Consider the following 27,053-nt stretch of genomic DNA (forward strand, 5'->3'; position numbering starts at 1 on the left):
GTAGAAAAGGTAGTGTAAGGCTGTTCATATCTATTAAGAATGACAAACATGATGCAAACACATTTGTGGTTTAGTTCTATTGTAGTGCTCAAATGATTAGTTAATTGATTAATCATTATGCAGGACTGTCAAATTATACATTTACTATCTTGCACCAAAAAAGATAGGTTAGGCAATTTGGAGTAAACAGCCAGAGTAAGGTTTCCTTCACTTATTTATGTCTTTATTTAATATTGACCTAAATTGCATTCAAAAGTGATATGCCGCCATAATTATGGTTACATCACACTACTGAACGTCCATGGCTGCGGTACAGATTGGAGAGATGACACACACATTACCCATTCGGTATTTAGCAAAACAACTTCCCTGCGTTGATTTTTAGCCTCCTGTCCCAAAACAAGGAGATCGTTAATCGTTTCATGATAGGAAGGCTGAACAAGCCATATTCAAGTCTGTATGACTATTAAACAAAAAGGAGAACATGTGCAAGCTGTCAGAAAGCAGGACTCGGACTGCAGGTGGTCATCAACCCCTGGAGAGCGAACTCATCCAAAATGACCTCCACGAAGAGCCTGCTGCCCTTTTAAAGCATGAACCTTGGAATGTGGAAATCTGTTCAAGGAAATACTTTTCTTTGACAAAAACACACATACTTTGCAAAAAAAGTTTGAAAGCTACATTTAATCGAGTTGGCCCAACGAAAAAACCCCATTGGTTAAAAAGAGTTCAAAGAGCGCTGTTTCTCTACTCCCTCCCGTTCCTCTCCTCGTCCTCCAGGAAGACGCTCGGCCTCTCTCCCATCAGCAGTCGTATGCCTACAAAACAGAAGGGAACAGAGGTTTGAGGTACAATGAGTTGTTTGATTCGGTTGTTGTCCGTTATGTTCACATATTGCTTACTGCACACTGGACCGACTAAAAGCTAAGAAGTGTTCCTGGGGTGAAGACCGGGACCTACGGAGACATCTGCACCCAGGGCATGGGGGTCCCCAGATCATGTCCCCTGAAACAGGGGCCCTTGAACCCCCGTGTGTCTGTGGGTGTGAGCGGGTGCCTGAGGAGGTCACCGTGGGGGTCCCCCTCACCGGGTATGTGTGGCGGGGCGATGAGGACCGGCGTGTCCTTCCGGCGCGGTTTCTTCTGCTGGTCCGCTCCGCGGGCCGGTACCCCCGCGGACACGGCGCCGTCGCCGGCCTCCCGCGTCGCCATGGTGACCCCTGGACTCTCGTCGGACAGGTTCACTTCCTGGTCTGTGCGGGACACAGACAGAAACGAAAACACAGAGAACATCCATCGCCTTGCTGTGAGAACATGAGGACACTGAGGACCACTTCAGATCCGGTCCATCAAGGCAAGCCCACAGAGAGCGCTCAGACAGCCTCTTGTAGTGGTCACTGTTGTCTGTTCTGCATTGTGTTCACTGTTGTGTGTTCTGCATTGTGTTCACTGTTGTCTGTTCTGCATTGTGTTCACTGTTGTCTGTTCTGCATTGTGTTCACTGTTGTCTGTTCTGCATTGTGTTCACTGTTGTGTGTTCTGCATTGTGTTCACTGTTGTGTGTTCTGCATTGTGTTCACTGTTGGGGGTTCTGCATTGTGTTCACTGTTGCGTGTTCTGCATTGTGTTCACTGTTTTGCATTGTGTTTCTGTAAGAGAATGAAAATGTTGTTCTTTGTATGTTGTTGGAAACTCAATGAAAACAAGACAACGCATGATGTGGATGAATGATTAAAAAATGTATCAAATCTATTATAGTGTGTGTGTGTGTGTGTGTGTTACTGTGCGTGTGCGTGTGCGTGTGAGTGTGTGTGTGTGTGTGTGTGTGTGTGTGTGTGTGTGTGTGTGTGTGTGTGTGTGTGTGTGTGTGTGTGTGTGCATGTGTATGTGTGTGCGTGTGTGTGTGAGAGTGAGAGCCAGCCCTGTCTGAGGCATACTGGCGTCTATGAGTAAGGTTACAGAGCATCTTATCTGGAGCACGTTAATGAGCAACCGAACACTATAATCAATGCTCTGTCTCAGGGTCGCCATCCTCCTCCACGCCCATACCTCTAACCAAGCTGTTCCTTCTCCTCCCGTTCGCAAGGGCTTTCCGTTCTGTTGATAGGATCTCTCTCTCTTGTCTATTTACTTTAGAGGAGATAATCTCTCTCTCTCTCTATTGTTTCTAGAGGAGAGAATCTCTCCCTCCCTTGCTCTCTCTCTCTCTCTTCTATTGGTTCTAGATGACAGGATCTCTCTCTTTGTTCAGTTATTTCTGGAGGAGATAATATCTCTCTCTCTCTCTCTCTCTCTTCTATTTTTCTAGATGAGAGGATTCCTCTCTCTCTTCTATTGTTTCTAGATGAGTGGATCTCTCTCTCTCTCTCTCTCTCTCTCTCTCTCTCTCTCTCTCTCTCTCTCTCTCTCTCTCTCTCTCTCTCTCTTTCTCTCTTTCCTATTGTTTCTAGATGAGTGGACCTCTCTCTCTCTCTCTCTCTCTCTCTCTCTCTCTCTCTCTCTCTCTCTCTCTCTCTCTCTCTCTCTCTCTCTCTCTTTTCTATTGTTTCTAGATGAGTGGACCTCTCTCTCTACCCCTCTCTCTCTCTCTCTCTCTCTCTCTCTCTCTCTCTCTCCCTCCCTCCCTCCCTCCCTCCCTCTCTCCCTCGCTGGGGTCTAGCTCGTCCTCCTGGCCGTCCACTCACAGGTACAGCTGTCCTCCTGAGCAGTCGGTGGTAGTCTCTGTTCGGCTCGGCTGTCCGGGGTGGAAACACACCCGCTGGCCATGTCTGGTGACGACCTCCCCCGCCTGGAGCCTTCTGGGAGCAGAGGAGATCACGTAACGACACACGGCCCACACGCATCAATTATTCACCGGCACAGAAAGGCCATTTCTGCCCTTCTTTGTTTTGCTCTCTCCCTTAACCTTGTGACGAACCAGAGATGTCCCTCCCAGCTCCCAGTGTCTCATATGCAATCGCTAGTTGCTAGTGCCGCTAAAAAAAAAAAGTGGAATACCCTTGCTTTTGAAGATCAACAATGACAGTTGCATTGCGTCTACAGGCTAAAATACGTGACTTTGGTATTTTTCCTAGAATTTGTTTTTCCAGTTGCCCTTTCAGAAAAGGTTAGAACATTATTGCCCTCCTTCCATCACTAACCACAGCAATTCACAAAAGTCTAGAGTTTACGATTTCGCGTCTGACGAGTTTGTCCTTGTAATTGAACTGATTCCAGGGTTCTCTTACTTTTACAAGTCAGAGCACTTAAGAAAGTGTATAGGGCAGAGATGTACACACTGACAGAAGATCTCAGAACAGACGAAGATAAGGTTGATGAGTTTTCCAGGGGCAGGCAGATGGACATGGACGTTATCGCTCAAAGTAAGGAAACCTTTAGTTTAGAACAATACACCCCTTGCAGCCAAGAACACCTTAAATACAATCACAAGCAGGAAGGAAGTAAAGGTCTTACCTTAGCAGTGTAGCTGGCCGCTAGACAGACAGACAGCTGGACAGACAGACCGATACAGAGAGACAGTTAGAGATGGAGGGAAGGCAGATGTCTAGTTGGTCAGCGTTGGGACACAAAGCCCGCCTCCCTCGTTTATGTACCCAGGAGAGGAGCAAGTCCCACCCCTTTGTCTACTCATCCATCGTTGCTATGACGACATCAAGTACCCCTGCTGCCACCTCAGCCTAGCCTTCCCACAATCCACTTTGATATCCAAACACCAGCATACAAGGGAACATCAACATGTTCCTAACCAACCTCATTATAATAATATACTATAGTACTATGTGGTGCAGTGTTGATTGTGTATTGAGTTAATCGAGTTCAGTTAATTATGCAGCATGTTATTAAAACATTGAAACAATAAAAATGTGGATAAAAGAATATCCACTTTGAAAGAAAAACAAAGAACATTCTATGGAGCTTAAATGTAGCTCGAAAGAAACAAAATGTGTGACTAATGTATTCATAATGAATTCAATATATAGATAGAAACATAAATATATTACCTCCGTATAAGGCTTTCACAAATAAACCACTCAGGCTGTTTGATGCTGTGGTGAAGAAGCCACACACCACCTCTTCACCTTCAAGTGTGTGGAGCCTCCAGCTCTATTGTTCCAACTCTCTGAGAACAAGAGCATTACTTCTTACTTCTCACAGAACACACACGCGGTACTGAAACACGGAACCATACTGTATAAATAAATACAACAAATATTGCATTTTTTCAATTCCATACTGTTGATATTAATCAAAATGTGTGGTTAACAGCAGAGCTTGATTCATGCTCTGTTCATGATCAACCATGTTGATGGTTTATAACCATTAGAGGACACAGTTCATTCTTGTGGTTATAGTTATATTTGGTATAATTTCCTCAGTTTCATTGCTGTGGTATTCATGTACAATGTTGATACTCAAATAAATCACACTTCCCTAATTCATTTAATTGCATTCATTTATTTCTATTTCTGCCTTTTGAAAAGTCTTAAATGGAGTCAAGTCTTAAGATTGAGGCTAATCTTAAACATTCAAAATCATATAAATCACATGTTATAAAGATTATGAAAATATTATGTGAAATGTCATTTGGAATATATTACTATAAAAAATACATACAATGTTATGTTTTTAAAAAGCATGGACTAGGTCACCATTTTGTTTCACTCAACAATTTACATGGCTTTATATTTGCATAATGTTTGGAGCTGCCAACAATATATATTATTTTTATTTCTATATACATTATAATAATGATGAATGGCAAATGGACTGCACTTATACAGCACTGTTCTAACCAGTGGCCACTCAGAGTGCTTTCCAATATCACCTTACATTCACCCATTCAAACACCTATCCACATATTCATCCACACATTCAAACACCAACGGTGTGTCAACCTTGCAGACAGCTCGTCGGGAGCATTCAGGGTTAGATGTCTTACTCAGGGACACCTCGACACTCAGCTAAGAGGAGCCGGGGATCGAACTAGCAACCTTCCGGGACCGGGTCCGCATGACACCCAAAACGCTAATAATGATGACTTCTGTTGTTTCCTCTTCATATCAAACATCAATCCCTTCTCTAGTTTCCTCGTCATATCAAACGTCCATCCGTTCTGTCGTTTCTTCTTCGTATCAAACGTTCATCCATTCTGTAGTTTCCTCTGCATATCAAACCGACGGCCGTGGAGGAAGACTCTTCAGTCACACTGGAAGAAAAGTCCAAACAGTGAAGTATTACTGCTCTACCGCTGTAACTGAGCCCAAAAGTCCAGGGATATTCTTAACAGATTTAATACAAAACGGCACTATTTATGCTACTTGGCTGGTTTGATGATTACTGAATTTAGTTGTGTTATGCTGTAATATGTAGTGAATATTATATAATATAATAACTGCAACTACCTCTCATTCCAAGGACTCTGCATTCACAGATGGACGCAAGGAATCTTTGAGCTGGAAAACAAGCAATGACATCATTATTATGCATAGAAGATAATTTAGTATTCAGCAAAACACAAACTCAGTTCCCCTTGTGTTCCCCACACAATAGAAAAAGGAATCTATTGGCACCAACAACATCATTGACTGAGTAAAGAGCATCCGATATGAACAGCTGGACCGCTCCCTTAACACAGCAAAGCTAACAACCACAGTGACAGTTGAGGGTTCAAGGAATGCCTTTAGCATGTAGGAGCTGCATTTAAGTTATTTTGTCCAAGTGCATGTACAGTTTTACAAAGCAATGATTGTAAAATGTAGAAGTGATATAAACATTTCAAAGCAATACTAGTATGAGGCTAGGGGTTCAACCAAGGGCAGGATATTGAATGCAATCTATAAAAACGTTAAGCTAGTGAAATGAGTCTGGGGAACCCTCCCGGAGGTGGGTGTTCAGCCAATCCCATTTCTACCCCTTACCCCTTCCCCTTCCCCCTCCCCCTTGTTTTGAAGGGGTAAGGGGAAGGGGTAAGGGGTAGAAATGGGATTGGGCCTTACTCTCTGCAGGAAGCCCACGAAGTCCAGCTTGTCCGGTTTGGTCGTGGTGCAGACCAGCATAGAACTGTCAAGGGCCGGACCCCCGGGGCTGGGCAGGGGGTTGCCCTGCTGTTCAGGGGCCGGGGACAGGCTGCACTGCGTGGAGACGCTCCGGACGGGCGTGGTGGCCCCTCCCACGGGGAGCGTGATCCCAGGGGGGGGGAGGAGTCTGAGCTGGGAGCAGAGGAGCGTCTGCTCGTTCAGGAGTCGTTGCATCTTCTGCTCAGGCAGAAGAAGTCAAACACAGAACCAGCCTGTTAAAACACTTAAGGATAGACATGATGGAAGGTTCAAGTTAGATTTACTGTCGAAAAGGCTGTGCTAGGGTTGGTTACAGCTCCTGATCTAATCTAGTAACGCGTTACATTTACTCTGTTACGAATACTTGAGTGACTTTTTGGATCTATTGTAATTTTAGGGCTACTCTACCCACCTCTGCTGATCTGACCCCTACGCTGTAATGATAAATCTGGGGAAGTTCTGGCATAACGTGTTTCGTTGTGGTTGATATTTTGGTGTGCGCAAATGTGCGTGTGAATGTGTGTAAATACATGTGTGCGTGCGTGTGCACGTGTGTACAAGTGTGTGTGCGCGCACGTCAACCGACCATCTGGAAGTTGTCGTCGTAGTGGTGCGTTAGCTCCTTCAGCTGCAGCTCCAGCTCCCCGGCCTCCTGCTTCACCTTCCTCCTCAGCTCTGTGATGTCACACACCTCCTCCCTAAAGGGTGGGGGAGCCGGTTAGCACCTCCCCCCACACACAGGGTGGAGCAACATCCACCTGACGGAGGCAGACAGGGTACCAACATATTCCTACTGAGCACCATCACCTGACGGAGGCTGACAGGGCGGTGAAGACGGAGGCCTGGTCGTCAGACACCTGCTCCTCGATGTCCGCGAGCACCACCCGGAACCTCCTCAGGGAGAAGATCATGCTCTCCAGCTCCTCCTGGGAATACTGGAGCGGGAGGGACAGAGATCAGGACTCGTTACCGACGGACCCACAGCTGCTGGAGGCCGCCAGGGGGTTCCTACTGGCCAGATGCTGCAGTAGGAGCAGGATTCAGGGTACTGGGAGGTTAAGACTGCAATGCTGTGCCATGATTCTGACATGTTGTTGGCCTGCTTTCGTTTTTGAATTAGAAGTGTTGTGAGGCCCAGCTCCTCTAAATGTCCAAACTTTAAAGTCATCTCAACCATTTGCCAGGTGAGTTGGATATCGAGGGATATGTAAACACATGTTATCAGTGTTTGTCCATACAGGAGAAATAACAGGCACATGTTATTCCTACTTCTGATCAAATCTGGGTTCAGAAAAAGGGGCTTCTAATAAATATGATGTAATATGAATTAAGGCAGGGGCTATATAAGAAGCTGAATAGCGACCTGAGAGAGAGGCAAAAGAATAGGACAAGTGCTCTGCAAATGCAAATGAGACATTGATATGGAAAACAGCTGCGCTGTCGTGAAAGGTGTTTACAAGAATCACAACGCTGTGACGTAGCAACCAGTAGGTTCTGTTTAGTGGTCATGGAAAACCAGAGAGATCGCCCATTGTCAATCTTGCAGCTCATTGGTGCAAATTGTATAATGTCTATCAGAAGAGCTTGTCCTATTGGCTGAAATGGAGCATTTATTTGGTCATATTTAGTATGTTAATTCAAAACAAATAAGCAGAATCATTCGACCAATGTAATCCCTTCCAGTCACTATTTCGATTATTCTGCTTGCTGGTTTGTTGTTTTTTTATTTTATGCCCGATGAGCAAGAATTATAGGCAGAAAAAGATGTGACATTCGTCTTAATCTTTCTAAAATGCACGTTTACATAGCATATTTTAATACTTTTATCTGAAATAAAAATGGTTAACCTCAAGATGAACCAACAAAACAGACGCTGAGCCTTCCTCCTTTTGTTATCATTGTGCAGAAATAGCTAGAAAAGTGAAAATTTAAAATCTTTTTTTAGTCTATCAATGAGTCTAATGTGAGTTGAAGTAGTGAAGAACGAAGAAGGAGGAAGAAGAAGACGATCAAGGAGGAAGAAGTAGACGATGAAGAAGGAGGAAGAAGACGATGAAGCAGGAGGAAGAAGAAGACGATGACGGAGGAGGAAGAAGACGATGACGAAGGAGGAAAAAAAAGAGAATGAACAAGGAGGAAGACGATGAAGAAGAAAGAGGAAGAAGACGATGAAGAAGGAGGAAGAAGACGATGAAGAAGGAGAAGGAAGGAGACGATGAAGAAGGAGTAGGAAGAAGACGATGAAGAAGGGAACAACCCAATGCCACCGGCTGAGGCTCACCGGGATGCTCTGTGTGCTGTGCGCTCTGCGGAGGCGCGTCGCCCCGCAGGTGTGATGGCGCTCGCAGGAGCAGCAGCACGCCTGATGGCTCTCCTCCGACCCCTCCCACAGGTGCTCCTCCAGCCGGCCCCGCCCCTCCCGGCTGTCCTCGTCCTCGTCCTCCGCCCACAGCCCGGTGTCCAGCGACACCGAGGTGGAGCGCAGGCTGGAGGGCGACCCCGGCAGGCTGTCCGTGGACCAGCGGCTGGCGGACGCCGCCCTGAGGGCGGGGTCGGAGGAGGAGGCCGTGGCGGGTCTGAGGGCCGTCGCCGGGGCCTCGGCCCTCAGGGAGCCCTGGCTCTGGGAGACCAGGAGGCCGCCCCAGGCCGTGCCGTTCAGCCCCCTGCGTCGGAGCTGCAGGTCGGTCCAGGACTGCACCGCCCGCAGGGGGGTGGAGGTGTCCAGGCAGGGGAGGGAGGCCGACATGAGGGAGGGCCGGGGGGGCGCCGCCACCGCCGGCGCCGGCGCGTACGGGACATCCTTCCTCCGGACGATGTGGGACACGCTGCGGCTGGACGGACACGAGGGCATCTGGACCGACACCGAGCCGCACCTCCTCCGAGGGGCCGGGGGGGGCGAGGAGGGGGGAGGGGAGGCCGTTTCCACGCCGACGGGAGCGTCCGCATCCCCGCTGGGAAGCGTTTTCAACCGGTCCGGGGTGTAGAAGGAGGAGGAGTCTAAAGCAACTGGGCCAGCGGGGGAGGAGGGGGTGCCGCGGTCTGATTGGCTCAGAGCCGGGGAGGTGGAGGCCACCCGGACGGGCTCGGCCCAGTAGACCAGGCCGTCAGAGCCCAGCTCCAGACAGATGGCGTCCACGTCGCCCAGCTCGCTGTCCGGCGACGAGCCGTCCAGCGAGGTCTCAAACACCTCATCCAGGCTCGCCACGGCGATGGGCCCGGTCAGCCTATGGGTGAGGGTCACCCCGCCGCCCCCCGTGTACACAGCCAGATCCGGGTCGTCTATGTGCGTTTCCAGAAGTCCAAGGACCCCACCTGGAGGATCACTTCCTGCGGCACCTCCTTCTGAAGATTCTGCGCCCTCCACTGCGTCGATGTCCGTCTCCAGGACTTCCTGGAGTCTCCTGGACTGTTTGCCTTCAACGGCGAGTGTCTCAAAATGAGTTGCAAAATCAGTGCTCTCTAGCTCATCTAGATCCGTCTCCAACAGTCCGCCATATCGTCCGTGGGGCACTGGGTCTCTGGCCTCGGTCTCCCCAGCCGGGGTCCCGGCGAGGGTCCAAGAGGCACCCTTTGATGAGGCCCTCCCCACCTCATCTAGGTTAGTTTCCACCATGTGATGACCTGATCTTCCAGGACGTTCTCCTACCCCGTGTTTTGCGTCGGCAGCTGTTCCCGTGCCCTGAGAAAGCCCTCCAGACCCTGGGAAGGACATCTCGGCTGCATCGATGTCCGTCTCCACCACGAGAGGTAACGACCCCGCCTTCATCTGCGTTATCTCGGCGCCACCAAACGGAGGGTAACGCCCCGACCCGGTCCGGAACGCGTCCCCGGGCCGAACCCCGGGCGTATCCTGAACCGTGTCACGGGGCCTCTCGCCGCTCTGCTCCACATCCCCGCCACTGCTGCTGTGAGGCCCCAGAGAGCTGCACTCTGGGCCCCCAGCCATGGGGTCCGTCCTCCCCGGGACCACATGTCTGACAGGGGAGCCTGGAGAGACAGGGGGGCCTGGAGAGACAGGGGGGCCTGGGGAGACGGGGGGGCCTGGAGAGACAGGGGGGCCTGGAGAGACAGGGGGGCCTGGAGAGACAGGGGGGCCTGGAGAGACAAGGTGGCCTGGAGAGACAGGGGGGGCTGGAGTGACAGGGGGACCTGGGGGGCCAGAAGAGACAGCGGGGCCTGGAGAGACAGGGGGGGCTGGGGTGACAGGGGGACCTGGAGGGCCTGGAGAGACAGGGAGGCCTGGGGAGCCAAGGCCCTCCAGGACAGGATCGTTCGTTGTCTGGTCGTCCGGCCGCATTGCGGAGACTGCAGAGTGCTGGCGGGCCGGAGACACGGTGGACTCCCCAGGAGGACGGAGGCCAGGTCTGGAGGCCGCCGGGGGAACCCAAGACCCAGCAGGACTCACCGCTCCCTCTGGAGCTCCAGTCTGAGCACTGCCGCTCCCTCTGACTGAAGAACCGCTCCCTCTGTGTGGCTCCTCCCCTAAAGAACCGCTCCCTCTGACTGGCTCCTCCCCTAAAGAACCGCTCCCTCTGACTGGCTCCTCCCCTAAAGAACCCCTCCCTCTGACCGGCTCCTCCCCTAAAGTACCGCTTCCTCTGACTGGCTCCTCCCCTAAAGAATCGCTCCCTCTGTGTGGTTCCTCCCCTAAAGAACTGCTCTCTCTTTGTGGCTCCTCCCCTAAAGAACGGTCCCCTCTGTGTGGCTCCTCCCCTAAAGAACCGCTCCCTCTGACTGGCTCCTCCCCTAATGAATAGCTCTCTCCGTGTGGCTCCTCCTTTAAAGAACCGCTCCCTCTAACTGGCTCCTCCCCTAAAGAGACGTTCCCTCTGTGTGGCTCCTTGGGTTGGTTCGAAGACGTGGGGGTGAGGTTGGGGGATGAAGGGGTGAGGTTGGGGGATGAAGGGGTGAGGTTGGGGGACGCTCTGTCCGCCGGGGGGTCCGGAGACGAGGGGAGACACGCAGGAGGGGGAGGAGCAGCGGTGTGGGAGGGGGCCGCTGTGAGGTGGTGAGGGGGGAGGATGGAGGGGGAGGGGAGGGAGGAGGGGGCCGGTGAGATGTGGTGAGGGGGGAGGGTGGTGGTGGGGGAGGGAGGGGGGGTCTGGCTGTCTGCGCTGTCCCCCGACAGGACCGCCAACGTCTGCAACAACACGAGGAGAGAAACAGGCTGCTTGATGAGGAGCTCAGAAACACTCTGCTGGGACAACACTGAACTGGCCGGACTGGTCTGACTGGTCTTACTGGTCTTACTGGCCGTACTGATCAGACTGGTCGTGCCGGTCAGACTGGTCTTACTGGCAGTACTGGTCAAACCCGTCTTACTGGTCTTACTAGTCAAACTATTCAGACTGGTCGTACTAAGGACCAGCCCTTAGTGAGTATCTTGATGTTAAGGAGCAGCCCTTATTGAGTATCTTGATATTAAGGACCAGCCCTAGTGAGTATCTTGATATTAGGACCCTTAGTGAGTATCTTGATATTAGGACCCTTAGTGAGTATCTTGATATTAGGACCCTTAGTGAGTATCTTGATATTAGGACCCTTAGTGAGTATCTTGATATTAGGACCCTTAGTGAGTATCTTGATATTAGGACCCTTAGTGAGTATCTTGATATTAGGACCCTTAGTGAGTATCTTGATATTAGGACCCTTAGTGAGTATCTTGATATTAGGACCCTTAGTGAGTATCTTGATATTAGGACCCTTAGTGAGTATCTTGATAGTAGGACCCTTAGTGAGTATCTTGATAGTAGGACCCTTATTGTGTATCTTGATATTAGGACCCTTAGTGAGTATCTTGATATTAGGACCCTTAGTGAGTATCTTGATATTAGGACCCTTAGTGAGTATCTTGATAGTAGGACCCTTAGTGAGTATCTTGATATTAGGACCCTTAGTGAGTATCTTGATAGTAGGACCCTTAGTGAGTATCTTGATATTAGGACCCTTATGCCGCGTTTCCACTGCAGGGTGCGGAACGGATCGGATCGCAAAGGTGCGGTAGGGAGGGGGCGGTATAGCCCAGCTCAGTTCCGAGGTCGCGTTTCCACAGTACCCTTTGAGGCCGGATGGCGATCGCCGCGGCAGCTACGTAAACATCGTAAAAAACGTCTTCCTCCCCAAGAATGCAGACGAACGTCTCCACCTCCTTGTTCGCCCAAGCAAGCTTTTTACGTGACATGTTAATTGTAAAGAATAATACCTCGAGGCTACTGTTCGTTTGTTTTTATCCCCGCGTCACCCGGAAGTGACGATTCTGTCGACCAATCAACGGAGGGGGGGTGTAGCTAGAATTTCACGGGACCCTTTCAGGCGTCTCGTCTCGTTTGCGGTACCCCAACGGAGGAGTCCCGAGAACGGGGCCGGAACGGGTATGGCAAAGTCCGGGTCACGCCCACTTTTGGCGGTGGAAACGCGACCCGACCCGCACCTTTGCGATCCGATCCGTTCCGCACCCTGCAGTGGAAACGCGCCATTAGTGAGTATCTTGATATTAGGACCCTTAGTGAGTATCTTGATATTAGGACCCTTAGTGAGTATCTTGATATTAGGACCCTTAGTGAGTATCTTGATATTAGGACCCTTAGTGAGTATCTTGATATTAGGACCCTTAGTGAGTATCTTGATATTAGGACCCTTAGTGAGTATCTTGATATTAGGACCCTTAGTGAGTATCTTGATATTAGGACACTTAGTGAGTATCTTGATAGTAGGACACTTAGTGAGTATCTTGATAGTAGGACCCTTAGTGAGTATCTTGTGGTGTTAAGGAGTGTATTAAGCTGTCAGAGTGAGGAAGACCTTGATGAGCTCTGGTCCTGGGTCGAGAGAGGGTACAAAGGGTTCCTCCAGGAACCCGCTGCTGTCCGACTGGGTGCTGTTGGTTCTGACCAGGCCCCAAACTATCAGGACACAGGTGGGGGGGGGGGGGGGACATACACAACATTACATATAAAGTAAGCTGTCAGCTTAAATAAGGGCTTTGGTGCAGCACTTGCGTCGCAACAACCGTGGATGATATTTATATACTAAACAGAGCCGTAAGCCATTTGTGAGATGCATTCCATCTCAAAGGTTAAAAACCACACTGTACGTTTAAAATCCGCTATTAAACATGTAATCATCTGGGATTGATCCGTAGTATCTTCGGTAGTGGTTTCATTGTTATTCAGTTTTTCTGTCAAGGTGTACGAATTTTCATGCCATTTAATCCAACAGGGCATAGTATTTATTTTCTATTTGAAAACGGCGTCTTCTTCTCTGGTGATGAGCTGGGGTAACATCAACAAGCACTCTGAATCTCATGTTCTCACCTGCACATGATCCTATGAACACATGAGAGGCTGTTTACACAGCAGTCAGATGATCATATTATGGAAATGGTGGCAGAGGGCCTCTATGACTAACTTTGCATTTAAAAAAAAACAAAACAATTTTCACTTTGAAAGACCAGAGTTGCAGAAACCAAACGAGAGGGACCAACAGAACAAGACAAACACAACGCTGGGTTGGTGAGAAAGAGAAAGAGACAGCAGACAGGAGGTAGCAGCCAGGCTCTGTTGTATATAGAATGAAGGAACTGTTTGAACAAGGGCTACTTTAAGCTCTTGAGTCATGAGCCAGGCATCTGCTAGGGGAGTAGGGAGCGTCATCACGCTGCTTTGGACTGCGGGCGTCGAACAGGTAACACAGGTCCTGTTTGGGTCACTGCCTGGCGGGGCTGCTACTGTTTAAGATCTTATCCTCGAGCCAAACTCCATTAGTGCACCATTCGTCAAGGGCCCAGACTTTAGTACAGAAATATTTATACTGCAACACAAACACCTTTTCCAAACGGGGATGACCCTCAGCCGAGGGTGATTTAAATCACTCTTAGAGCTAGGGTAGGCAAAGCATTTTTTTTTTCATATTTGTGGAAATTCTCTTCACATCCCGACATAAATCAATAAATCAAATTCTTTGCCAAAGAAATGAAAACCATCTGGTTCCTGTGGTCGTCACAGGCTGTGATAGGCTTCTGGCCGTCCAATCACTGCTCAGAACCGGAGTCTTCCTCAAGGCGAGGCTGACCTATTGCTGAAGCTAGCGCGCTAGTCATGTGATTTGGGGGGGTGGCTTTGGAGGTGTGGGATTTTTCTCCAAAGGTGGGAGGTAATGATGGTAATTCAACTTAACCCTTTGGATTCCAATACCAAAATGTTTTTATTATTCTACTTTTGTCTCATGCAGTAAAATATCATAATGTAATACAATTACGCAAGCAATTCATAGTAAATCAAAAATCCATCTGGTTTTCACTCAATCACGCTACAAAACCGCGAGATAAAGAAACACAAAGTCAAGCAAACAGAGCCACACAGCAAGTAGTGCTGGTTCTACGATGCAACCTGAACGCTGCTTCACCAGGAGAACCGAAGAGCGCCCAACAAAGAAAACAAGGCGGTCATCGAACCTACAGCACCACATAGTCGAGAGTCCCAGAGAGCACAAAGCTGAACTAAATAATACAATACTATCAAAGCCATTAACAAGCAATAACACAATAAGGCATTGTATTACATTTGACTTATTTTTCCATTTAATAAAGGTAGCTGCTGTTAATACATAATGTGATTCAAATGTCTTACCCATGTTTTCTGGTCCTCCGGTCATCCCACTGACGACACTGCCTTCGTCAAAACTCTGGATCTGGAATGGGACAAACACGATGTGACCATGTGGGAAACCCCCCTCATCAACCCCTTATCATCCAACATAACATCTCATCTAATTTGGATCTTGATCTGAACATTTAGCTAGGCTTTTCCATTTCGTTCCCATAGCACCAGCTGAGGCCTACATCCAAAACTTGGTTGCAGGCCAAATAATCTTGAACATTTCGGGATGTCTCAAAGGACTTCCTGCCATACCTCCTTTATCTCAAAGCACTCACTGCCAAACCTCCTCCACCTCCTCCACTCCCTGCCGAACCTCCTCCACATCAAAGCATTCACTGCCATACCTCCTCCATTCTGAAGGACTCACTGCCATACCTCCTTTATCTCAAAGCACTCACTGCCAAACCTCCTCTACCTCCTCCACATCAAAGCACTCACTGCCAAACCTCCTCCACCTCATAGCACTCACTGCCAGACCTCCTCCACCACCTCCACTCGCTGCCATACCTCCTCCACATCAAAGCACTCACTGCCAAACCTCCTCCATTCTGAAGGACTCACTGCCATACCTCCTCCACCACCTCCACTCACTGCCATACCTCCACATCAAAGCACTCACTGCCAGACCTCCTCCACCTCCTCCACTCACTGCCATACCTCCTCCATCCTGAAGGACTCACTGCCAGACCTCATCCACCTCCTCCACTCACTGCCAAACCTCCTCCACCTCCTCCACTCACTGCCAGACCTCCTCCACCTCCTCCACTCCCTGCCATACCTCCTCCATCCTGAAGGACTCACTGCCATACCTCCTCCACCACCTCCACTCACTGCCATACCTCCACATCAAAGCACTCACTGCCAAACCTCCTCCACATCAAAGCACTCACTGCCAGACGTCCTCCACCTCCTCCACTCCCTGCCATACCTCCTCCATCCTGAAGGACTCACTGCCATACCTCCTCCATCTCAAAGGACTCCCTGGACTTCCCAGAGCTCCTCTTCCTCGGGGGGCCGCTGGTGTCCAGGGGCTGGTCCTCCTTCAGCGGCTCCAGCCTGAGCGCCCCGTCCTGCGGCTGGAAGGCCCCCGGCACCTGGGGGAGCAGCGGGTCCTGGGGCCCCTGCTCCTCGGCCAGGGGGCTCAGTGCGGCCGGCCTCTTGAGGCTCAGGGCCTTCTTGTCCCCTTTGAGCGCGGCGGCCGGAGCCCCCTCGCCGGCGTTGCCCCCGGCCTCCAGGTTGAGGGACATCTTGGAGGCCCGTCGGAGCAGCAGGCCCACGCGCCGCCTCCTCTCCTGGGCCTCCGCCGGGAGGGTCTTGACCTGGACGGACCCGGGGGCCTTTGGGGGCCCCGACCCAACCAGGGCGGAGAAGGCCGTGGTCACCTGATGCAGCACCTCCAGCTGTCTGAAGCGGTCTGAGACGCAGAGAACAAGGCCCGAGACAGACAGACAGACAGACAGGGGAGGAGAGGCACACAGACAGAGAGACAGACAGTCAGAGAGAGATGGTAGGAGAAGCAGTCAGACAGAGAGACATGGGGAGGAGAAGCAGACGGACAGACATTGGAGGAGAAGCAGACAGACAGAGACAGAGACAGAGAGAGATAAAGAGAGACAGACGGAGAGAGAGGCGGAGCGAGAGAGACACAGAAAGAGAGGGACAGAAGGGTGAGAGACAGAGCGTTAGAGAGACACAAGGACACACTAATGTTTAGTATCATTCTCTGTATCCATAATAACCAGTCATGTAATAGAGGTCCTTGTGTCGTCATGGTATCCTCCAAACACCGAGCTGTGAGTTAAGGTTACAGGGGGGGGGGGGGGGGGTCCTTGTGTCGCCACGGTAACCTCCTTAGGCCGAAGTGTGTGCTCTCTGCAGGACCACTCACTGCTGACGTCAGGGTTCTCCAGGTCGAGGCGGCTCTTCTGGGCCTCCAGGAACACCTGGATGTTGATGCCGCGGGCCTGCGACGGGGCGTTGATGAACCGCGCCGGGATGCGATCCGAGATGTCCGGCTCGTCGCAGCCGAAGCCCAGGTCCAGGAGCAGCTCCTCCGGGTCGTCCATCCACATGTTGAGCACGTCCATCACGCTGGAGGAACATCAGGAACATCAGGAACATCATGACGATGACATCATCGTCATCATCATCACACAACAACAGACACGTCCATCACACTGGAGGAACATCAGGAACATCATGACGATGACATCATCGTCAACATCGGGATCACACAACAACAGACGCATCCATCACACTGGAGGAACATCAGGAACATCAGGCCCATGGGACCTTCAAGAATCACAACAAGCAATAACAACACACTTGATCAATGAACCTAACATCACAACAACACACTTTATCAATGAAGTGTGTTCATTCACAGAGCGGTGGTGTACCTCCAACAGTGCGTAACGTTTAACGCATCATGCTCAGTCTTAGCTTACGGGTTACGATGGAGGTCATGCTTCTCAAATTCTGTTCAGTAACTGAAAAACAGTGGAGGGGAGGGGGGGGGGGGGGGGGGGTGGAGAGGGGCTCACCTCAGGGGGGCGGAGTGGCTGGTCCCGACCGAGTTGAAGCTGTTCCAGCGGCTGAAGGTTGGGCTGGACCTCGTAGACCTGGTCCAGAGAACAGGGAGCACGTCAGGAGGACAGTCAGGGGGGCCTTCTAACAACAGGAGCAGGTCAGGGGAACCTTCTAACAACAGGATCAGGTCAGGGGGACCTTCTAACAACCAGGAGCAGGTCAGGGACCTTCTAACAACAGGAGCAGGTCAGGGGGACCTTCTAACAACCAGGAGCAGGTCAGGGACCTTCTAACAACAGGATCAGGCCAGGGGAACCTTCTAACAACAATAAGCATGTCAGGGACCTTCTAACAACAGCAGCAGGTCAGGGACCTTATAACAACCAGGAGCAGGTCAAGAGGAACCTTCTACCCAGCATTACTAAAAGCTCCTTCATACTTACATCCTGCCCTCTAGTTTCAGCACCGAGCCCCTGCCCTGAAGCGTGTCCGCTGCGTCCTAACAGAAGTGATTTCATGCCTTTCCTTCGGCTGGGTTGTGTGCCCTCAGTCCTCCCTCCCCAGGTTTTAGGCAGAACTCTCCAGCCTGATCATTTCGCTTTGAATGCAAAGCTTGCCGTGGACGTATGTTGTGTACAGTGTGGTGTGCGGTGGGGCCGGGAGTGGGAGGGGGGCGGCAGGGAGCAGTGGGGGGAGGACTCGGGGAGGACGGGGAGTGGGGGACCCTATTTGCATGGTAAATATGGCTGAGTGGAGCAGCTCAGTGCCAGCAGCAGCACAGGTGATAAAACACCTGTGTGTGTGTGTGTGTGTGTGTGTGTGTGTGTGTGTGTGTGTGTGTGTGTGTGTGTGTGTGTGTGTGTGTGTGTGTGTGTGTGTGTGTGTGTGTGTGTGTGTGTGTGTGTGTCAACTGGCTCGTGCAGAGTTAGTTTCCACTCAGTTTTCACTTCGATTCCAGCTTGTTTCATTATTTTAGTAGCTAATACCCTTCTGGTTTGTTGTGTCTGAAGAGCACCTTCACACTGAAGAGGTTAGCTGCGCCGTAAAGTGGACGTCTCGAGGACCTCCATGAGGGAAAGACCACGAAATGGGGGATCTTTGAGATTGAGGTTTATGACAAAGTTTGGAGAGTGACATCTAGCATGGATGAACACACAGCCAGGCTGATCAACCAAACTCAGTTTCCAAAATGACCAAAAATACATCAAAATAAAACACTGTTCAACCTTTCAATTACATAATTATCCCTGCAATATGCACCTTCTTCAAACAGAAACCTCTAGTGACTCGAGTTTAGCTCCAGCTATATAACCTCTAGTGACTTGAGTTTAGCTTCAGTTATATTACCTTTAGTTACTTGACTTTAGCCCCAGCTGCATAACCTATAATGTCTAGAGTTTAGCTCCAGTTATATAACCTTTGGTGACTTGAGTTTAGCCCCAGCTACATAACCTTTAGCGACTTGAGTTTGGCTCCAGTTATATAACCTTTAGTGACTTGAGTTAAGCCCCAGTTATAGCTTCATCATCTCGGCCAGAAGGGGAGCAGAACCAAACAGTTTACAGTGAGAGAATCCCTGGTTGGATGAACTGGTGGATGGGCGTGTTTTATCTGGAGAAACCTTCCCTGAGCGGCGTAAAAGGGCAAACCAGGAGCAAGTTTACATTAAACAGTAGCAAACTGTCCTGACGATAAGCCCCTTGAAGAGCTACAGATAGTTTTATCATTTTGGGTTTTGCAAAATATTTGAATATCCTGCTTAATTCAAGTAATTTAACGATTGTCAATATTTGCTTTAAGATAGGTTCCTGTAGATAAGTAGTGCCATGTTGAAGACATGTGATGGGACTTCTGAAGACCATCTTTCTACTAGCAGTCCCTTTTTTTTAATAAATATAAAAACTTGGCTCACCCTTACCTAAACCTTGAATAAAAAATAATTTAGAAGCTCCAACTTCCTTTCAGATGCAAGCTCTCCCCTTGAGGTATTATCCGTGACATTTCCGCCTCCCGTTCCTGCATCAATAAACCCTTCAGATCCTCCCTAAGCCCCCGGCCGCGGAGACACCCTACGGCGACGGGAGTCGGGACGCACGCTTACCTCAGAAACTCCTGGACCGTCTGCACTCCCGGTCTACCGTACACCGACGCTGGGAGGGAGAAGCAGACCAGAGGGGGCATCAATGGGAGCCATGATGGACGCACCGACAGCGGAGGGGGAGGAAAGACTCACAGACAGCAGATCCTGTCCGGCTGCTGGCGGGGCTGTCGCCATGCCGACTGGCTAACTATGTGAGGCGAATCCTGACATCAAGCAAAGTCTCTTTCACTTCCATTCTCCATTTCTCCAACTCGGTGTCTGACATTTTACACTTTTGCCCTTCTTCTCTGATCTCCCTCATTCTGTTGCGCGTGCTCCCTCCCTCTCTCCCTCTCCCTCTCTCTCTCTCTCTCTCTCTCTCTCTCTCTTTCCATCCCCCTCTCTCTCTCTCTCTCTCTCTCTTTCCATCCCTCTCTCTCTCTCTCTCTCTCTCTCTCTCTCTCTCTCTCTCTCTCTCTCTCTCTCTCTCTCTCTCTCTCTCTCTCTCTCTCTCTCTCTCTCTCTCTCTCTCTCTCTCTCTCTCTCCCCTCTCTGTTTGGGTTCGGGCGGTCCAGCCTCCCTGTTAAGGGTGCTCCTCGGCTCAGAGCTGGCACGGTGACATGGACAAAGTATTCTACCTCGCTGTGCTACGGGTGACTTTTTGAAAAGGGTTGGTCGTAAAAGAACACGTTGTTTCAATCAGCCGTATGTCAGCGGTGACCTCAGGTTCTCTGCTCGCTCCACTCCAAGAAGAGTTCGGCCTGGGCCACTTACATAGAGGACACAGAGATAACAAAGCCTGGCGAGACGCAGTAAACAAAGGAACAACTTATCCCCCAAACGCCAGGGACTGATAAGGCCCGCTGAACCAGTGTGAACAGGGGGCCAGTCTGTGTGACCAAGGGCCACTCAGTATGACCAGGGCCAGTCAGTCTGTGTGACCAGGGGCCAGTCAGTCAGTGTGACCAGGGGCCAGTCAGTCTGTGCGACCAGGGGCCACTCAGTCAGTGTGACCAGGGGCCAGTCAGTCTGTGCGACCAGGGGCCACTCAGTATGACCAGGGCCAGTCAGTCTGTGTGACCAGGGGCCAGTCAGTCAGTGTGACCAGGGGCCAGTCAGTCTGTGCGACCAGGGGCCACTCAGTCAGTGTGACCAGGGGCCAGTCAGTCTGTGCGACCAGGGGCCACTCAGTCAGTGTGACCAGGGGCCAGTCAGTCTGTGCGACCAGGGGCCACTCAGTCAGTGTGACCAGGGGCCATTCCGTTTGGATCAGCCATCAAAACCTTTTAGACTGTCCCAGCAATGTGTGTGTGTGTGTGTGTGTGTGTGTGTGTGTGTGTGTGTGTGTGTGTGTGTGTGTGTGTGTGTGTGTGTGTGTGTATGTGTATGTGTGTGTGTGTGTGTGTGTCGGTCTGGGTCTATTGATCCATCTACTGATCTAACCCTCCATGCAATTGTGTTTCCTTGGTTTCCGTGCCTGAATGACCAGACTGGGAGAGTGGGTGGAGGAAAGAGGGTGGAGGAGAGAGGGGAGGATGGAGGAGAGAGGGTGGAGGAGAGACGTTGGAGGAGAGAGGGTGGAGGAAAGAGGGTGGAGGAGAGAGGGGAGGATGGAGGAGAGAGGGTGGAGGAGAGACGTTGGAGGAGAGAGGGTGGAGGAAAGAGGGTGGAGGAGAGAGGGGAGGATGGAGGAGAGAGGGTGGAGGAGAGACGTTGGAGGAGAGAGGGTGGAGGAGAGAGGGTGGAGGAGAGGGTGGAGGAGAGAGGGTGGAGGAGAGAGGGTGGAGGGGAGGATGGAGGAGAGAGGGTGGAGGAGAGACGGTGGAGGAGAGAGGGTGGAGGAGAGAGGGTGGAGGAGAGAGGGTGGAGGGGAGGATGGAGGAAAGAGGGTGGAGGAGAGACGGTGGAGGAGAGAAGGTGGAGTAGGATCAGACTGGGAGAGAGGTTAGAGGAGGACCGGACTGGGAGGTAGGGTGGAGGTCACTGGTAAGTATCAGCTGGCTCTGTTTGGATTAGCTCCCTAGCAATGTTTTGTTTGTTTGAGGCCGTGCAGCGCTCCCAGTTACCTAAGAGTTCAATGCACACACACACACACACACACACACACACACACACACACACACACACACACACACACACACACACACACACACACACACACACACACACACACACACACACACATCAAGTATTGTTGTCATCGCAACTGCACAACAGGTTGGTCCTTCTGTTAGAGCAAACAACATCACGTTTCCTCTCTGTTGTGGGACATGACCTTCCTAAATTTAACTCCGAAAACAATTAAGGATCCAACTGGCATGCAAACACAACAACATGAACAAAAAAAAACAATCTTCCGTGGAAACCCTCTAAACGGTTGTGTTCGTCAGGGTTTCCACGGTGACGGTCAGCCCCGAGTCGGGTGACGGTGGGAACCTCCTCAGGGCCTGTCAGCCGTGGGTCTGAGCCTGCTCAGCATTCCTCCCCAGGAGAGGCTGCCCGTACAAGTGCAGGAACGGGAAGCTTGTTTACCTTCGACACCCAAGGCTAGGTCATCTTCTTCGCTGGGGCTCCTCCGCATGGGCACTGCAGGACAGACACAACACAGACCTCAGAGCAGCGGAGGGAAGGCAGACGGACACCTCTGATGGTGACACCGAGGTGGGGCCGCTGATGGATGACCAGCCCTCTGCATCTCTACTAGCATGGAGAAGAAGTGCGAGGTCTGACGGACAAGCCTGACATGAAGTTCACGCGGGGAATTCCTGCCATCATGGCACTGCTTGGTGTTTGTGATTGTTTAGTTTGATAAAAAGGAACTATTATGATTATGTATCGGGCCCGTTGGATAAATGTTTGCACATTTTTAAACACGTGTAAGGTTGTGTCAGCCTGAACGCAGAACACGCACACAAGAGGAAACAGAACACACACACACACACACACACACACACACACACATACACATACACAAGAACACACACACGAGAACACAGAACACACACACACACACACACACACACACACACACACACACACACACACACACACACACACACACACACACACACACACAAGAGAACGCAGAACACACACACAAGAGAACGCAGAACACACACACACACACACACACACGCGTACATATCATTGAAATACATGTGTTCACAGTGTTAGTATGTGTGTGTTTATGTCTCAAGAGAACACAGAACACACACACACACACACACACTAACACACACACACACACACACACACACGATAACAGAGAACACACACACACGAGAAAATAGAACACACACAAAAGCCGTGCACAGAGCCCCCAGAGCCTGGCGTGAGCAGCAAGGTGCAGGCGGTAAGCAGCAAGGAGCAGGCGGTAAGCAGCCAGGAGCAGGTGGTAAGCAGCAAGGAGCAGGCGGTAAGCAGCAAGGTGCAGGCGGAAAGCAGCAAGGTGCAGGCGGCAAGCAGCAAGGTGCAGGCGGCAAGCAGGACAGCAGCCCAGGGGGCGTGTCTCTGTGACATAAGGGGATTAAGGGCCGGAGGAAACCCCGGGGCGAAGAAGGAGAGCGGCCAGAGGCCCAGGCGTCCGGCCCCGTTCCCATGGCGCCGCAGGAGGCATTTGCATAAGGTTTGAATGCCTGGGGTGAGCGGGGTGATGCTGGGTGCCGGCGCAGGGGAAGAGCACAACAACAATGGCACCTTCTCCGTTAAGAAAAAGCAGTCCATGAAGAGTGGTCCCCTCTAAGTCGCCAAAGAGGTCGACGGTTTCCCTCCCATTCCTCCCCCTGTCTCCAAAGGGACAGATCTTAACTCTCTGAAGACAGAGTCGGGGTTACCTAAGACCAACCAACCTCCAAACTACTAAAGAACTGTTTAACAATTCATGCTAGACTTGACCAATATATATACCAACCTATTCTAGACTATACCAATATATTTAATAACCTTATAGCGTTCCCAAACACCTCTCTGTCTGTCCCTCTCTCCTTTTCTCGTACTCATTTTTAACCTTGGCTTGTCTCTGCCGTAGATGTTGCAGACTGTCAAAGACATTTAACTCCTTAAATGTGTGTTTCCTGTTTTAGTTTATCAGGAGTCAAGCAGCAGTCTGATTGGAGTTCGGTCATTTAATGTCCGCGTTCTAAAACATCACTCTGAGTAAATGCACTCTGCTTTCAGGGAGAAAATTTGAGGCAAAAGCAGGAATTGTACTTACCATATCAGTGAGCTGAATTGAACAAAACATGTTTTCTCCGAGAATTAAAGAAACATGACGGAAGAGAAAAGCGAACAAGGAAGATCAGGCAAGGCTCATGAGTTTATCGAGTTTCCAGTTGCCATACCTGCCCGCTCCGACGCAGCCTCTCGCTTTGCATCCTCCCTGGAATCACAGGTCAACTTAATACAAGGAGCCACCCGACAAGATGGCACAAGACATGTGATCAAAGGCGTGCACTAAACACACACACACCCAGAGCCAGTGTCCGCGGAGAAACAACACAGACGTACACGGAAATGCCAACAAATAGACACACATCGATACCTAAAGATACACTCAAACTGGCACAGAGTCAAGCAAACATTCACAAGAAATACAGACGTAAACACATGACCAGCCCGTCACACACACAGAAACACACACATTAATACATATCATCGAACGACATGTGTTCAAAGTGTTAGTTTGTGTGTTTATGTGTCAGTGTCATTGCGCGTTTGTGTATTTCCGTGTCACAGTGTGTGACAGTGTGTTTATATTTGTCACAGTGTGTGTGTGTTTCACAGTTTGTATGTGTCACAGTGTGTTTGTGTCACAGTGTGTGTGTGTGTGTTGTTCAAAGGGTAACAAACAATAATGGCCCGTTTCAAGAAGCAGGTCAGGTTATCTCTTGAACACTGGTTTTTCCTGGATGTTCAGGCTCCAGGAACAAGTGCAATCAATCTGAATCTCTGAATAACACGCTTCCAGGAAAGGCTTCGAACTCATCTATCGAACACTGACAATGAGATTGATGGGGAAACAAGCTGTCGATACCTGAACCCCCATGAAGCTGAACCTTCCTAAGCCCTGAACCTCCATAGGACATCTGCCCCCCCCCCCACCCCTTCTAAAACAGGTATTTGGGTGCGTTGAACATCACCAGTAGGTTCTATAAGGACGTCAAAGTGTTGAGGCTGTGTTGAGGCTGAGTTTGAGGCTGTGTGTTGAGGCTGTGTCTCTATGTTGAACAGCAGAGGACTGGTGCAGACGAGGTGAACACACGAATGCCCCATTTCCACCGACAGTACCAGCTCAACTCGCCTCGACCCACCTTTTTTTGCGGTTCGATCGCCAAAATGAGGTACCTGCTACCTGGTAGCTGGTACTTCTTTTGTCTCACCTCCGTCAAGGTTCCAAGAGAGCTATACTGATACCTTTGTGTGACGTTAACAGGCTGCTGGCCACTGATTGGCCAGAGTGACGCCACTGGACGAATAATGATGAGCGTGAAGTCCGAGCCTGACACCCGACAGCCGACACCAGACACCTGGCATCTTTAAATACTATCATCAGCGTTCAGTCAACCATAGTGATTGATTATTGAACATGGCAGGACCAGCGCTCAAGAACACGCCGTGGACCATGGCAGAGTTGCAGACACTCCTGTGCGTCACCCTGTCTGTTTGTCCCGTGGTCGTGTTTGTGTCGCAGTTTCGCGCATGCTGGTATGACGACCCGCCCACGTTGAAGAGGTACATTCTAGATGGAAACACGACGTGCCTGGAACCAAACCAAGTCGTGCCACACTAAGTGGTGGCGAGTGGAGCTGGTGCTGGCAGTGGAAAAGGGGCATATGACTACCCATATGTTACGGGGAAGTCCTAACGAGACGGAGAAACGAACCAGGATGAAGTGAAGTGTTTAGTGGCATCCAGCGGGACGGACTGGACAGAATTATAATTTTATATTCACGCGTTCGTTATATCTAGTGTACGATTACATGAAAATAATGCATTTGTTACCTTAGAATGAGCCTTTATATCTACATGGGAGGGGGACCTCTTCATGGAGACGCCATGTTTCTACAGGAGCCCAGAACGGACAAACGGCTCTACAGAGATGTTTAGTCATAATCCCTGTCTTACTTGTTGGTAGAGGAGGGGGGGACTAAATTGGTTGCAATCTGCAATTTTACCAATAGATGCTGCTAACTCCTACACACTGCACCTTTAAGCTGATCAGACTTTAATCAGCAGCATTCCTCGACAGCAGGAAGTGTGTCTGAGGCTTCAGGCTCACAGCGTGTGTCGCGATGGCAACAGAACTGAGGGTAGTCTAAGGATAGCATTTGTAACCAAATATTGTGGCAATCCGTAAAACCGGTTTACCTGGTAATCCAGCTTCTTGAAACTGGGCACAGTTGATAAGGCAGACAAATACTCACACGTCGACGTTAGAGGAGAGCCAATCTCTGATACTGTCCTGCCTGTGGTTATCTGCAGGGAGCACAGCATACAATGACATACAATGAGGCCAGGATGTACCATTGCACAATGAGACCATGATGAACCATCGCACAATGAGGCCAGGATGTACCATCACACAATGAGACCATGATGAACCATCGCACAATGAGACCATGATGAACCATCAGGCAATGACACCATGATGTACCATCGCACAATGAGACCATGATGAACCATCACACAATGACACCATGATGAACCATCACACAATGAGGCCAGGATGGACCATCGCACAATGAGACCATGGATGTGACGCTGGTCCAGGGGAGAGCCCGGTGGTGAGGGGACTCTACAGCGGGACAGGTACCCCCGGAGGAGGGCTAGGTACCCCCGGAGGAGGACTAGGTACCCCCGGAGGAGGACTAGGTACCCCCGGAGGAGGACTAGGTACCCATGGAGAGAGGGCTAGGTACCCCGGGACAGAGGGCTAGGTACCACCGGAGGAGGGCTAGTTACCACCGGAGGAGGGCTAGGTACTCCGGGACAGAGGGCTAGGTACCCCGGGACAGAGGGCTAGGTACCACCGGAGGAGGGCTAGGTAACACAGGACAGAGGGCTAGGTACTCCGGGACAGAGGGCTAGGTACCCCGGGACAGAGGGCTAGGTACCACCGGAGGAGGGCTAGGTAACACAGGACAGAGGGCTAGGTACCCCGGGACAGAGGGCTAGGTACCCCGGGACAGAGGGCTAGGTACCATGGGACGGACAGTAGTACCCCGGGACAGAGGGCTACTTACCCCGGCACAGCCTCCTGCGTAGGCCGACTTTCTGCAACCCGGCGGAATCGGGAGGATCCATGCTTCACCAACAGTACCAACTCCTCGCCACACCACCACCTCTCCACACCACCACCACCTCTCCACACCCCGTCAGCAACACCTATGATGGGGGCAGGGGGGTTGGCAGAGCTGGCAACAAACGGGTGTAGAACTTGAGAGAGTAATACTGTTTCGTACACAACCACACAAACACACACACACACACACACACACACACACACACACACACCCACACTTATATATAAAACTTGATTTGTATGTAAGCAAATGTGAATTAAGAACCTGGGAACTTGTTTCCAGATTCTTACCAACACATTCCCACGGACCACACAAACAAACTCTACAGATACACGCCACACACACACACACACACACACACACACACACACACACACACACACACACACACACACACACACACACACACACACACACACACACACACACAC

At 50.6% G+C, this 27,053-nt stretch overlaps 1 protein-coding gene across 3 annotated transcripts; it reads right to left on the reverse strand.

The window, feature by feature from the left end:
• Nucleotides 1-665: 665 nt before the first annotated feature.
• Nucleotides 666-26,700, reverse strand: itprid1 (ITPR interacting domain containing 1). Of its 3 annotated transcripts, none has more exons than XM_060045253.1 (19): nt 26,563-26,700; nt 25,744-25,795; nt 23,662-23,699; nt 21,854-21,907; nt 19,343-19,391; nt 17,256-17,333; nt 16,601-16,803; nt 15,672-16,126; nt 14,683-14,743; nt 12,857-12,957; nt 8,337-11,195; nt 6,863-6,990; nt 6,642-6,753; nt 5,996-6,253; nt 5,402-5,452; nt 3,453-5,205; nt 2,684-2,794; nt 1,088-1,252; nt 666-818 (listed from the first exon to the last, which is right to left on the reverse strand). In XM_060045253.1, exons 1-15 carry the CDS (start codon nt 26,621-26,623, stop codon nt 5,405-5,407), a joined length of 4,557 nt encoding a protein of 1,518 aa, XP_059901236.1. In that variant the 5' UTR covers nt 26,624-26,700; the 3' UTR covers nt 666-818; nt 1,088-1,252; nt 2,684-2,794; nt 3,453-5,205; nt 5,402-5,404. The 3 variants fall into 3 exon arrangements, with proteins under 3 accessions (XP_059901236.1, XP_059901235.1, XP_059901237.1); XM_060045252.1 differs by having other exon boundaries at nt 2,684-2,797; XM_060045254.1 differs by lacking the exons at nt 21,854-21,907; nt 23,662-23,699; nt 25,744-25,795; nt 26,563-26,700 and adding an exon at nt 19,475-19,663 and having other exon boundaries at nt 2,684-2,797.
• Nucleotides 26,701-27,053: the final 353 nt, after the last annotated feature.

Source organism: Gadus macrocephalus, chromosome 23 (assembly GCF_031168955.1).
Source record: "Gadus macrocephalus chromosome 23, ASM3116895v1".
NCBI classification, from domain to species: Eukaryota; Metazoa; Chordata; class Actinopteri; order Gadiformes; family Gadidae; genus Gadus; species Gadus macrocephalus.